This window comes from Branchiostoma floridae, chromosome 13 (assembly GCF_000003815.2).
Source record: "Branchiostoma floridae strain S238N-H82 chromosome 13, Bfl_VNyyK, whole genome shotgun sequence".
Classification (NCBI taxonomy): Eukaryota; Metazoa; Chordata; class Leptocardii; order Amphioxiformes; family Branchiostomatidae; genus Branchiostoma; species Branchiostoma floridae.
Genome location: NC_049991.1, coordinates 18,307,009 through 18,319,633, shown reverse-complemented (window position 1 = coordinate 18,319,633; position 12,625 = coordinate 18,307,009). Strand labels below are relative to the sequence as shown.

The 12,625-nt window shown below is 42.2% G+C and overlaps 1 protein-coding gene across 1 annotated transcript in view; it reads right to left on the bottom strand.

Annotated features, from left to right (window-relative positions):
• The window catches only part of LOC118428592 (sushi, von Willebrand factor type A, EGF and pentraxin domain-containing protein 1-like), an 18,743-nt gene that overhangs the window by 1,453 nt on the left and 4,665 nt on the right, over positions 1-12,625 (bottom strand). The window contains exons 9-29 of the mRNA XM_035838692.1: positions 12,327-12,551; positions 11,068-11,262; positions 10,659-10,791; positions 10,276-10,394; positions 9,806-10,000; positions 9,346-9,618; positions 8,942-9,142; positions 8,313-8,555; positions 7,817-8,008; positions 7,347-7,541; positions 6,558-6,809; positions 6,033-6,281; positions 5,600-5,791; positions 4,826-5,317; positions 4,479-4,640; positions 3,987-4,148; positions 3,682-3,843; positions 3,198-3,401; positions 1,940-2,863; positions 591-1,731; positions 49-182 (exon numbers count right to left, since the gene is read on the bottom strand). Of these exons, the coding sequence (XP_035694585.1) occupies positions 49-182; positions 591-1,731; positions 1,940-2,863; positions 3,198-3,401; positions 3,682-3,843; positions 3,987-4,148; positions 4,479-4,640; positions 4,826-5,317; positions 5,600-5,791; positions 6,033-6,281; positions 6,558-6,809; positions 7,347-7,541; positions 7,817-8,008; positions 8,313-8,555; positions 8,942-9,142; positions 9,346-9,618; positions 9,806-10,000; positions 10,276-10,394; positions 10,659-10,791; positions 11,068-11,262; positions 12,327-12,551 (6,045 nt within the window). The remainder of the gene's footprint in view (positions 1-48; positions 183-590; positions 1,732-1,939; positions 2,864-3,197; positions 3,402-3,681; positions 3,844-3,986; positions 4,149-4,478; positions 4,641-4,825; positions 5,318-5,599; positions 5,792-6,032; positions 6,282-6,557; positions 6,810-7,346; positions 7,542-7,816; positions 8,009-8,312; positions 8,556-8,941; positions 9,143-9,345; positions 9,619-9,805; positions 10,001-10,275; positions 10,395-10,658; positions 10,792-11,067; positions 11,263-12,326; positions 12,552-12,625) is intronic.

Sequence of the window (12,625 nt, the reverse complement as noted above, 5' to 3'; positions counted from 1 at the left end):
TACTTTTATATAACTTCTTAGTATCATGACAATGGCCTTCATTCATACCTGTCTCACAGTCTCTTCCAGTATACCCTGGCTTGCATGTGCATGTGTATGTGCCGATACCGTCATGACACACAGCATTGTCGCCACATGGACCACTGGCACACTCGTCCACATCTTCACTGCAGTTAAAGCCACTGTAGGGAATAAAAACAAAATGTGAGACAGTCTAAGTGTTACGCTGGTTACTAATATAATACCTACAAACAGCACAAATCACGTATTGTAACCATTTAACCAAATGAGCAACAACTGACAAGCTGATAGAAGAATTATTCACTTACAACGTGAATGTTTAAGTTGAATATGCAAAACGTTCGATGCATGTCTTAACCATCAAATCAAACTGTTTATCTGTCATATATTTTGACCCTTATATATCTGACCCTTACCTCATCCCTCACGACCCAACAAAAAGCCGATTTTAGCTCATCATAAATAAACAAAGGTTCAAACAAACAAAATAAAAAGTAATTTCCGTTTCCAGGTATGTAAATACCATTCACATCGTACATTATTGCAAATGTAAGAAGGTTAGTACGAACCTGTATCCGTCTTTGCACAGGCACGAGAATGAATCGATCCCGTCGATGCAAACGCCTCCATTCTCACAACTTGATGTTTCGCAGTCATCGATGTTCTCTTGGCAAATTTCTCCCTGAAACCCAGCTGAGCAAGAGCAGTAGAAATTGGCCACCTCGTCAATGCAGGTTGCTCCATTTTGACAAGGATTTGGGTCGCATTCGTTGGTCTCCAGTTCACATCTAGCTCCTTCGTATCCTTTTGCGCACCTGCAGATGTAGTGCCCCAGTCTGTCCTCACATGTTGCTCCATTTCGGCAGTCATGTCCAAGGCATTCGTCGACGTCCTCTTCGCAGTCACTTCCTGTAAATGCCGGTGTGCACTCGCATCGATATCCGTTCAACAGGTCTTTGCAATTTCCCCCGTTTCTGCACGGATTGGGTGTGCAGTCGTCCTGGTTGATCTGGCAGTACGTGCCTGTCCACCCTTCCGTGCATGTGCAGTGTATTCCGCCATCTTCTCTCTCCTCACATGTGCCGCTGTTATTACAAGGCTGGCTTGAACACGATACAGTACGAACCGAGCAGTTCTTGCCACTGTAACCTGCTGGGCACTCGCATCGGTAGTCATTTACCAAGTCCACACATGTCCCATTGTCTTGACATGGAGACGCTGCACATTCATCTTTATTGATCTCACAGGTGTCCCCTTCCCATCCAGGTGTGCAGTGACACGTAAAACCATTGAACACGTCTGAGCAAATGGCCCCGTGCAGACAAGAGCTACTCAAGCATTCGTCGGCATCTTCTCCACAGTCCTCTCCACCATAGCCCGGTGCACACTCGCAAGAATAGCCATTTACCGAATCCGCGCAAGTTCCTCCGTTGAGGCATGGTATGGACAAACATTCATCCACATCGACCTCGCAGGCCTCCCCAGCATAACCATCGTCACAGATACATTCATACGATCCGAAACTGTTGATGCAGGTGCCGTTGTTAAGGCAGGGAAAGGTGGAACACTCATCTGTATCATTGGTGCATTGTTCTCCTTCCAGTCCAACCGGACAGGTGCACGTGTATGAGGAGTTGGTGCTCTCGCAAACGGCGTTGTTGAAGCAGGGCTCACTGGCGCAGTTGTCGATTGGGCTGTCACAGAAGAAACCTGAAGACAGAAATGGCGTGATGTTAATACTTCATGTCATACAAATGCTTACATTTTGAGCACACAATAATGATACTTTTTTGTGGAAATTTCTATAATATGGACATGAAGCAGATTCTATGTCGACCATTAAGCTGTAGAGGCATGAATGTTGTCAAATAAATGAACTGACATTTCTGCCAAAATGAAATGACATCACATTATGTACCTGTATATCCTTGTGGGCAAACACATGAATATGACGAGTCCTCCTCTTGGCAGGTTGCACCGTGGGCGCACTGATTGTCTACACAGCTGCTCAGCTGTTGATCACATGTATCTCCGCCGTACCCTGCCGAGCACACACACTTGATGCTGCCGTTTTCCTGAGCAGTGCACGTCCCATTGTTTGCACACGGAGACGGGGCACACCTATCGTCTACGTCCACGCAGGTTGTACCGGCTAAGCCGTCAGGGCACTCGCAGGAGAATCCGTTGTGACCATCATGACATGTCCCACCATTTGAGCACGGCTGCGATGCGCACTCGTCGATATTGTCCTCACAGTGGAATCCTGCATATCCAGGACCACATGTGCAGTTGTAGGAACCGTCTTCAGAGAACGTGCATGTGCCTCCGTTCTGGCAAGGCTGTCGTGTGCAGGCGTCTGCTTCATCTTCGCAAAGTTCGCCACCTCGATTTTCTCCACAAAGGCATTTGAAACCTAACCCAAGGTCTACACAGGTGCCGTTGTTGTGGCACGGGTTGTCTTCACAGAGATCTATGTCGGTTTGACATTCTGATCCAGAATAACCCGGGTAACAAATACACTGGTACCCATTGATCATATCGATGCACGTACCATGGTTTTGACAAGGTTGCGACAAACATTCGTCAACATCTATATCGCAGGTGTTACCATGGAAACCGTCACCGCACTGACAGACGATATTTGCAATTTGGGCGCTACTGATGCAGGTGCCACCATTTCTACATGGGTTGTCGGCGCACCAGTCTGACTCCTCTTCACAGTGGGGTCCTTCGTATCCCGTGTAACAGTCGCAGGTGTAACCGTTGACTCTATCCTCGCATGTGCCGTTATTTTGGCACGGGGACGACTCGCATTCATCAACGTTGACGGCACACTCTGCCCCTGTAGCAGAAAGGTAACAGATGTTACAACCTGATTCTACAAATTTTACTTTTATCTATATACCAATGAAATAGGTATTTGTTGTGATGTGCTTTTTACAGCTTTCAATACAAATAGACAACCCTCTCTCTTTCCCTCCCTCTCTCTTTCTGTCTCCCCCCCTCTCTGTCTCTCTATATTACACTATTGAAAAATACTGTATTCAGCCAGTAGGGGTTCTTTCTAAAGTTGTTTTTAAGACTGGAATCTTTTGACCCATTTTGACATTTTGATACAAATTGAAGTACAATTCTAAAGGCCACATATAATTTTAGAAAAACAACAATACTGATACCTGAATAACCATCAGCACAGCTGCAAGTGTAGTTGTTGACTCCATCCTCACAGGTGGCGTTGTTTAAGCAGGGTTGCGAGCTGCAGTCGTCAATGTTGTTGTCACACCTCTCTCCCTCAAACCCAGTAAGGCAGCTGCAGCTGGTGTTGCCAGATGTAAATGTGCAAGTGCCTCCATTCTCGCAGATAATGTTTCTGCATGGATCTATGTATATCAAACACAAAAAAAATGTGATAAGAAAATGATATCACGATATGCAGTGTAATATGTCCAAAGATTTGCAAAAGATTTCTAACATGTCTATTGTATTAGTTATGCATTTGTTTCAATAGCCGGTTGACTAAAGTTGAAAAAAATTGCCAGGGTTATGAGTCCCGAACCATTGATACAAGTGCTATACAGGAAGGAAAGCAGAATGAAAATCATTGCCACATAAGAGAAAGCGTTGTAGTTAAACGTAGTAGCAGATGGAGCCACAACTTACCTTTACATTGCTCAATATTTGTTGAACCGACAGTAACAGTTGTCAAGTGAGGATCACATGGCAGACATGCCGTCTTTCCTGTTGAAGGCTGGTACCTGCCTTTTGTGCAGGGCTGACAGGGGTGTACTCCTGTCAGTGAAAAACTTCCGGCAGCACAGGGTTCTAGAGCGATAGAGAAACAATTGAGGAAGCATTGTTTTGTAAATGTCATAATTATCCAGAGTCATCTATCAGAATTGCAATAAGCAATCACAGCTAACTAACGTCAACTATAAAAACATGACACGTATATTGTAAATGCCTACCATGGCAACTGTCAACAGATGTTGCCCCAACGCTGGCCGTCCTTGTATCGTTTGGACATGGGACACATTGTGTTGATCCATTCATGGGTTGGTAGGTGTCTTTCGGACATGGACTGCATGGTTCCACTCCAGTTGTGCTGTACTGACCCAGAGGACACATGGCTGTTCGAGAGAACAAGAAAACAAAAACATGTCATTTGCCTTTAGTTTTGCTTTTTCTGAAAATGCACTAAAATGTACGTAACCATTGTACAGTATACGTTTAAAGAACAAAAAATCTTACTGATACCTAAGTGCTCATCATGTTAAAATGGTGCTATACGAAATGTTTATTCTTAGACTTACAATGCCTCTAGATTATGAATCTCACATTCATGTCGATAGAGTTTTGAAAATTTAGTAGCGTATTTTCGTAAATTAGTGATTTATAATATTGGCACATGTTTGAAACAATTGGCCATCAATACCAATTATTTGTACTTATCTACTTACGTAAGCACTTGGTTAGGTTCCTCGCCTCTTCCCTGATAGTTGTGAATCCTTCAGGACAGGGGATGCACGAAGTTTGGCCAAACTGGGTCTGGTACGTTCCCACAGGGCAGCTCACACAATCGTCCTGTTCTCCGTCATAGTATCTTCCAGTCCCACAGCCAACTATTGGAACATGATTCTATGTTAGAACTAAAGGTGTTCGAACTCGCCTACTCAGTACACTTACCAGAAAGAACACAGGCCCTAAGGTAATTTACGTAACATTTAACCTTATCTTGGCTTGAAGGAATGTGATACTGAAATATGTTACTTAATGTTGTTGAATGTACGGACAAAAGGGCACTTACCACACTTTAGTGAGGCATAGTTGGGTTCATATCCGTAGTCACAAGCCAGAAAAGATAAGTCGTCATGCCAAAAGGATGTAGCATTAATTTCTGTCAGAAGTCCTGACACGTTTAGAGATTCTCCGTGTGATTCTAGGATTGTTGCGAAATTGTTGGCAATTTCCTTCAGTTTTTCCTCAGAGGCATACCAATCATCTTCGGCCAGTACGTCGTCGGGTGGAATGCTCAAATCAACTTGGAAGTTAAACTTGATCGTTATGACGTGTGTGGGGGTAGATCTGCGCCTTCGGCGTTTCCCAGTCGCAGATATGGGTCCACAGGTGACTTCGACGCCGTCCACCGAGCAGCCATCGGCTACCGTACAGAAGCCACTGTCTGTAACCAACTGTGCAAAGGCCGCGGCTATGTTGTCCTTAGTGGTCTGATCCGTGCAATCTCCAGAGTAGTACTGAAGTTCAGATGGAAGCTGGTTTACTCTTGGGTTTCTTCCAGCTGTGATAAAGTGAAGTGGACAAAAACTAGTTCTTTCATAATCTATCAAGATTATCTTATTTTCTTATCCCGTCCCCAGATAAGAATCCACACTTACAGAGGACATAGTTAAAGTCTACATTCTACGATATGTGGATGTAAATAATATACACCAGAGCTTGTAACGATGATGTAAGCTTAACATATATATATATTACAGCTTATATCATTAATACAAGCTCTGGTGTATATCATTTACACCCACATACAGATATATGGATAGATAGATAAACCCTTTTTTACCTGTACAGTCTGGTACGTTGTCGTGGGGAGTCCAGATGCCATCATTTCTGCAGAGGTACAGCCTTTCACCTGATTGTCCTCTCGGTATATCAAATGCGTCATTGCACAGGAGCGTGCAGGTCTTACGATCTCCCCAATCACCGCAGGACAATGCCCCATTCTGCGGTGCATTCAAATCTGTGCATTGGATAGCTGTAATTGAAAAAAAAGCAATTCGAATGATATCAAAGCCATTGTGTCAACGCATACAAAGTAGCATGATAATATCACTAGGTTAGTTATATCTAAAATGTCAGGAATTTCAAATTAGATTAAATTTGAAAAATGAAATGTTTTTTCCATATAGTTACATGTAGTGTATATTCATGAGTCTACGGGGAAAAGGAGTATGCCACTGAGTACAGAAGTTGTGGAATTTATAAAGTGATTGTACCTGTCAAAGTTACTCTAAAGGAACAAACAGCACTCTTCCCATTGTCAGGATTGGTGGCAGTGTAGGTGACGAAATGTTCACCGAGAGTAAAAGATGAGCTTGAAAACGTTGCTGGGTCTGGGACAATGATGAGGGCGTCGTTTGTGAGTTCTTTAAACACTGGAGGATCCCAGCTAACTAGTGTGTCCGCTGAAGTTGTTGTCTGTGCTATGTCGTCTGGGCAGGACCTGACAACAGGGACCAGTTCATCTGTAAACAGATAAGATAACAGTGGGTACAACTAGCAACGTGTGGGACGAGCTAGTGGTGAAAAGGTAGACAAGAAGGATTTGTAATAAAATTTAAAAAAAAACAAAAACGATACGCCATATTACTGTCCAATTCCAAGTTAGACCTCATGTTTAAGGAAAACTAAGTATATAGTACTGTTGGTGTAATTTCTATGGTGAAGAACAATGATATGATTGCTGTACATTTTACGGCAGTATGTCAGAATTTAAAGAAAATCAAACTGCTTTCAATCACCTTGAATGTAGATCTGAAATCGGCACTCCGCTGAATTGTTAGCCGCATCATAGAACGTGTAAATGACTTCTGTGTCTTGGCTGAAGTTGTGAGGTGGGACGATCCCAGCCGGAGTCGTGACTACCCGCAGCTGCCCAGGCGCGTTGTCTACAGCAGTAGGTACCTCCCAGCTGATGGTCACTGTGGGGTTCGTGCCTTCAAGAACGCCACTTTGTGGTCCGGGGCAGCTCAGCAGATGTGGGGAGGTTACGTCTGTAAATGGGTTGTATGTGTTATCTTTCTATCCGATCATCATGAAACATGATGGTAATTAGCCAAGTATTTATAAATTCTCTGGTAAACGCAGCTTGTTTGTTTGTATTTATCTTATCTATTAGTTTTCTGAGCATGTTTTTTTTCTGCTGGGGGCGCCTATATATATGTATATATATGTATATATATATATATATATATATATATATATATATATATATATATATATATATATATATATAGGAACCACCAAACCCCTAACAGATTTCTCTGTAAAGTATTGATAATAGATAAGTAAATATATGTAGTATGAAAACAATAAGGGATGGTAGAATTTGAACCAGTACAATGGATGTCAGACACACGCATAAACACAATCTAAGATCCGCCTAAAGCAATACTTCACTCCCTTGGATGAGTGAATGGAAAGTATGGTATTTCTGGTTAGCACGCACCAAAGCAGGGAACAAACGGCCACGACGTCAGAATTCGCTCCATTCACTTAAACATGTAACGCTTGCAAACAATAGTACATACCTCTGCAATTTGGAGTGGTGCTATACCCATTCCAAGTGCCACTGGACGTGCAGGTCAATGCTTCCACATCTGGGTGCAGTGAGTACCCATTGCGGCAGAAGTACTGGCACGTTGTGCCGTACGTTGGCATGGTAGTACAGAAGGAAGGATACAGATCACCGTTTTCTGGTAGAGTCAGACCGCTGCATGTTGCAACTACAGAAAGGAAAACGATCACAGCTTATACTAGCTAGGGCTAGCCAAAAAAATCATTTGATTGCAAAAAAGTCTTGTCCATGAAATAGACTAAAGATTTTGTGGTGTGTGTGTCTATAGGCTGGGTTAATAGTAGTAGTAGTAGAGCCATATGGTGTTTTACAGCATCGTTGGGGTTATACCGCCCCTTACGGGGTGGGATACCCTTTCTTCTAGCCCAGTACAAGACGGGTATGCGCCATGTCTTCCGTTACGAGTACTATCATATTACTTACTTGAGCAATACGGCTGCGACTCTCTCTCCCAGTACATAATCGTCCCGTCGAATTCGCAGGTGGCGTTGCTCGATCCTGACAGTTGGTACCCTGTGGAGCACGCTACCTGGCAGGTGGTGCCGTAACTGTTGTCACAGGTTCTACTGGTAAAGTGAGCGTGGACGGGAGGATGAAGTCGCTGGCATCGTCTCACTATATAGGGGATAAATTTAAAATTCATTTATTCATATTTAGATAGTAAATAAGGTACTTAAAAGGGATATGTAGTAAGAGTGCAGCTGAGGCTGAGTGTTTCTACGTGTATGTTGCAAGAAGATTTTGTAAGTAGTTCCTACAGAAAAACTGACTAACCAGGCTTCTTTAATTAAAACTTAACAAATTTTAAGAAAAGCGAAAACATAGTTTGAAAACATGCAATGTCAACATAGTACACTGGTACAACATGCTTTCAGAGTGTTTTCCATCTTCAAAGGTTTTAAGTGATGAAAATTCTCACCATCAACTTTCACAGTGAACTCGCATGTCTGTTGGTTGCCTGCGTCATCCGTTGCCACATAGACAACGTCATACTCCCCAACCGGAAGTACGCAAGGGCAAATATTCCAGGTCAGTGTAGGGTTTTCCCCAGAGTTGTCCTCAGCCACTGGAAGGGTCCAGTTGACAAGCGCCCCGGTGTCTCCTCTGTCAGCATACACGGTGATGTCGCGGGGACAGTAGATGAAACTTGGTGGCTCAATGTCTGCAGTAAGGGAAATTGTCGCGTGATCAATAATTGAGCAACGTCAGCTTGTACAAGTTAGTGATCCACCTGGGTTATACCGATATATGATGGTTATCAGTTGATGAAAATGATTTGGAATCATTTGTCTTGCTTTACCGTGGCAAAATCTGTCAATATCATCAAAGATGACCATGGTGCTAAAATGTCATCAATTGCGCATCAGGTCATTGCCATTGCCTTCTGAAAACTTCAATTTAAATGGACTGGAATGTGGAAATACAATGATATGTCATGCATTATCATTTTGGGAGGACCTTACTCATGTAAAGTATTTTGAATTCGAAAGTGATTGCATGTCTCCAAGTATACAACTCATAGACATTCCACAAAAAGTTAAAACTTACCAATGCATGTCAGATTACTGGTATCCCTTGTCCATTGTCCATTCCCCAGACAGGTTGTGAATTCATGACCAGGAGGCTGCAGCCTGTATCCGCTCCTTCGGCAGGTGTGAATACAGGTGTCCAGGTAGGAGGGGTTGGACGTACAGGTGGTAGGCACAGTTCGATACTCGGTTGATGCTTTCAGGGGTGAACACGTCCGCTCTGGAATGAACATAAAATAATCTAAATATTAATCCATGAAGTGGCATAAAATGTTTTTGAAAAGCTTTCTTCGTTTTCTTACTCCAATTCTCAATTTCCGAAATCAAGGTCACTGGAATTGTGCTTTTTCAGGGGGATTCGTGTTAGACATTTACGTCAGTCACAAATGTATTTGTTGGACATTGAAGTTTTACAAACTTAAGTCAGTAACAACGGTACACGTATGCTACTGGGACAACAAAAAAGAATACATGGAAATAACGAATTCAAATACAAACCTTCACAGCTGAACTCCTCAGGGTCTCCACTCCAGCTGCTGTTTGCTAAGCAGCGAGCTTTGCTCTCCCCCACACCGCCGTACCCGTACGGGCAGTAGAACTGGCAGGTGGTGCCGTATCTTTCTGTCTGTGGAGGCTCCGAGAAGCAGCCGGACTTGATGACATCTGCCTTTGTTTGTATCGCTGGACATGTGATGGCTGAGAACCGTTAAAGCACACGTTCTGATTGAATTTCATTCTATCATAGAAAATTTCAGTTGTCAATATTCTAACCATTCTTAATTGACATAACCAGAAGGCATAGTCAGGACTGATCGGTACTTTTATTCAAAGAAATAAACACTTAATAGCCTCTACTCATCAACAGTCTATTGAAAGACATTACCTTCACAAGTTGTTTCATTTCCTGACCAGAATCCTGTTCCCAGCCCCTCATCCAGCTCACATGTATGGGTGCCAGGACCATTGAGAACGTAACCCTCGTTACATCTGAAGCTGCAGGATGACCCCAGTGGCGAGTCCACCGGGCAGCTGTCGTACGATCCCCACAGCGGTGCAGGTAGACGCTGACATCTGAGTACTGAGTTGAAGCAACATAATTTTGTTGTGGGAATTTTAATAAACAAAGAATAATAATCGAATTATTGGATGGGCATTTAGCTGAATGTTAAAGATCAAAATCAAATTAAAGCTTTTTCACTGAGAATTGTTTTGCGCCAAAAGCTTTAAACACAATACCATGTTTTATATTCTTTTGTTTTTCAATACTGATAAAGGACCTCGTCATTTTCTGATAAAGGACCACAGAATGGAGTCGTCAGATTTACCAGATATGCCAACAAACTACACACGTACCGTTGACGCGAATGTAGACAACACATTGTCGAGCCAGGCTAGATGCATCCATTGCTGTGTAGGTTATTCTCGTGGTCCCCTCGGGGAAGGTACTGTCAGGACTCAAATTGGCTGGACTCCTGTAGAATAACGTTCAAAATGAAGGGAGTTAATATCCTACTTACAAACTGGCTATTTTTGCTTCTAGTGTTGATAAATACCAAATGTAGGTGTACCATTGCTCATATTACAAGAGATGTAATTATCAGATAATGATTTTTTTTGATGATTATGTTTGATGGTTGGATTTCTGATCATCAGAGTCAATTGAAAAGTCTTCAACAAAATCATTTTTATTTTAGTTTTCTTTTCAGAAGAGTAAATATCGATCTTAATTAACTCACTTTAGTATGGTAACATTTCCAGAATTATCAGTTGCCATTGGCTCCGTGTATGATACTTCAGCTGTGGTGCCACTCCTGGCATTGGCATCGATGTACTGTGGACAAGGCACTGTGAACTGGGGAGGCTCTTGGTCTGCGATTTAAAAAACAAACAAGATTTTTAGGCCGGTAAATCATTATAGTCAAGTTTGGATCAGTTCAAAATGGATGTTTTGATAGCCTGTAAAACAATTGAATAGAATTGTAAGGATTATATATCATTTCAAGAACAACAAATATGCATTGAGTTGCCATGTCTCAGAAAGGGATTAGTGCAAACACACTTGGGAAAGTCTAACTGGAAAGTTAATGTTGGTGCATTCTTAATCTTCATGACAAACCATATAGTAGCTTTGGATGTACATTGTACCTTTGCAGCTTGTGTTTCTCAGATCACTCCATGTGCCGTCAGAAAGGCACTGTCTGAAGATAGGTCCTTGTACCAAGAATCCATTGTCACAAGAAAACCGACACAGCGTGCTATAAGGGAGTGAGGTGCTATTGCCGCACTCGGATGGGGTGACCTGCCCGTTCGTCAAGGAGAAAGAGGCGCTGCAGAAAACCTCTGTGGAGATTTACACAAACAACATACAGGACGTTAGAACCAATAAAACAGTATTATGTGAATTAAAATGGCCAAATTTGATGTTTCCAATTGTTCGTTGGCCACTTTTGGTGTAGGTATTTTGTATGAGTTAATACATTACCCTTGCCATGTGTAGTCTTAATTAATAGAAATTAGCTATTTTTAGAATACTGTTGGTTTTAATGTTGACTAATCAACATATATTCACGTAAAAGTAAAAACGTGGGAAAGTAAGATTAAAAGATGTAGGCAGATTTACCTAGTATTTATACAATCATAACTTTCGTGTTACGAAATTGATACTGAGAGTTGCCTACCCTTACACTCAAAAGAAGGTACTGTCCACGATGTATCTGCTTTGCAGCGACTGTTGGCTGACACTTGACCGCTTGGACTCTTGTATCCGCTGTTACATTGGAACTGGCAGATAGAGTTGTAGTCTATCACATTGGCTGGGCATCCAGACACGTAGCCATTTGGTACATCGGGAATGGTACATTGATTTGCTTTGAAAGAAAAAAAACACACGCAAAATCATAAATTCCATAGCGTTCACAAGCTGTAATGGACTTTTTTCTAAACTTCCCAGCTGTTAAATTGAACCATTCCAAAGAATTCATTTTCAGTCTAAATAGGCCACAATTAACATTCCTGAGAATCGCAGAAAGCTTGGGAGAATTTGGTTAAATGATTGAAAGGCAACAAACATTGTCATACTAGAAAATACTACAGAATGCTTATGTTTCTAATGTATGAACACATTCAATGAATGTTATAATATTGCCTACTCACCTTTCTTCTGGCAAAGATGATGACACGATTCTGATTTCACTATTTCATGAAAAATTGAAATATTGTTCTGTATCCGTGTGTATTTCCTGATATTTATGGTTAGCATATCTTAAATTTTTTTAACCCTCTGTTCGGATCACAATAATGTAGGACAGTAGGTAGGTGTTAAGAATACGAAAGTCAAGGTTGCTTATAGGCCATCTTGCCTTATTTGAATTGCTTTAATACAAGGTGTTTTGATAGTTACTCACGTTCACATTTGCCAAGAGTTCCTTCCCAAACACCAATCGTTGTTGAGTCGCTATTTCTGGTACAATTGAGTAGCGCGTCGTTCGTGTCAGTCAGGTGGTACCCGCTCATGCACGACTGCCTACACTGGGACCCATACACGGCACTGCTACAGCTGACTTCACCATGCACGAGGTCTATTTGCCCAAAGGGTGGCGATGGTGGGAGAAGTACGGGGCATCTGGTCACTGTACAAAGAAAGAAAGGAGAAAAGCGAGTTAGATTCAATCATCACATGTAACGATTTGAACAAACTTGTGAT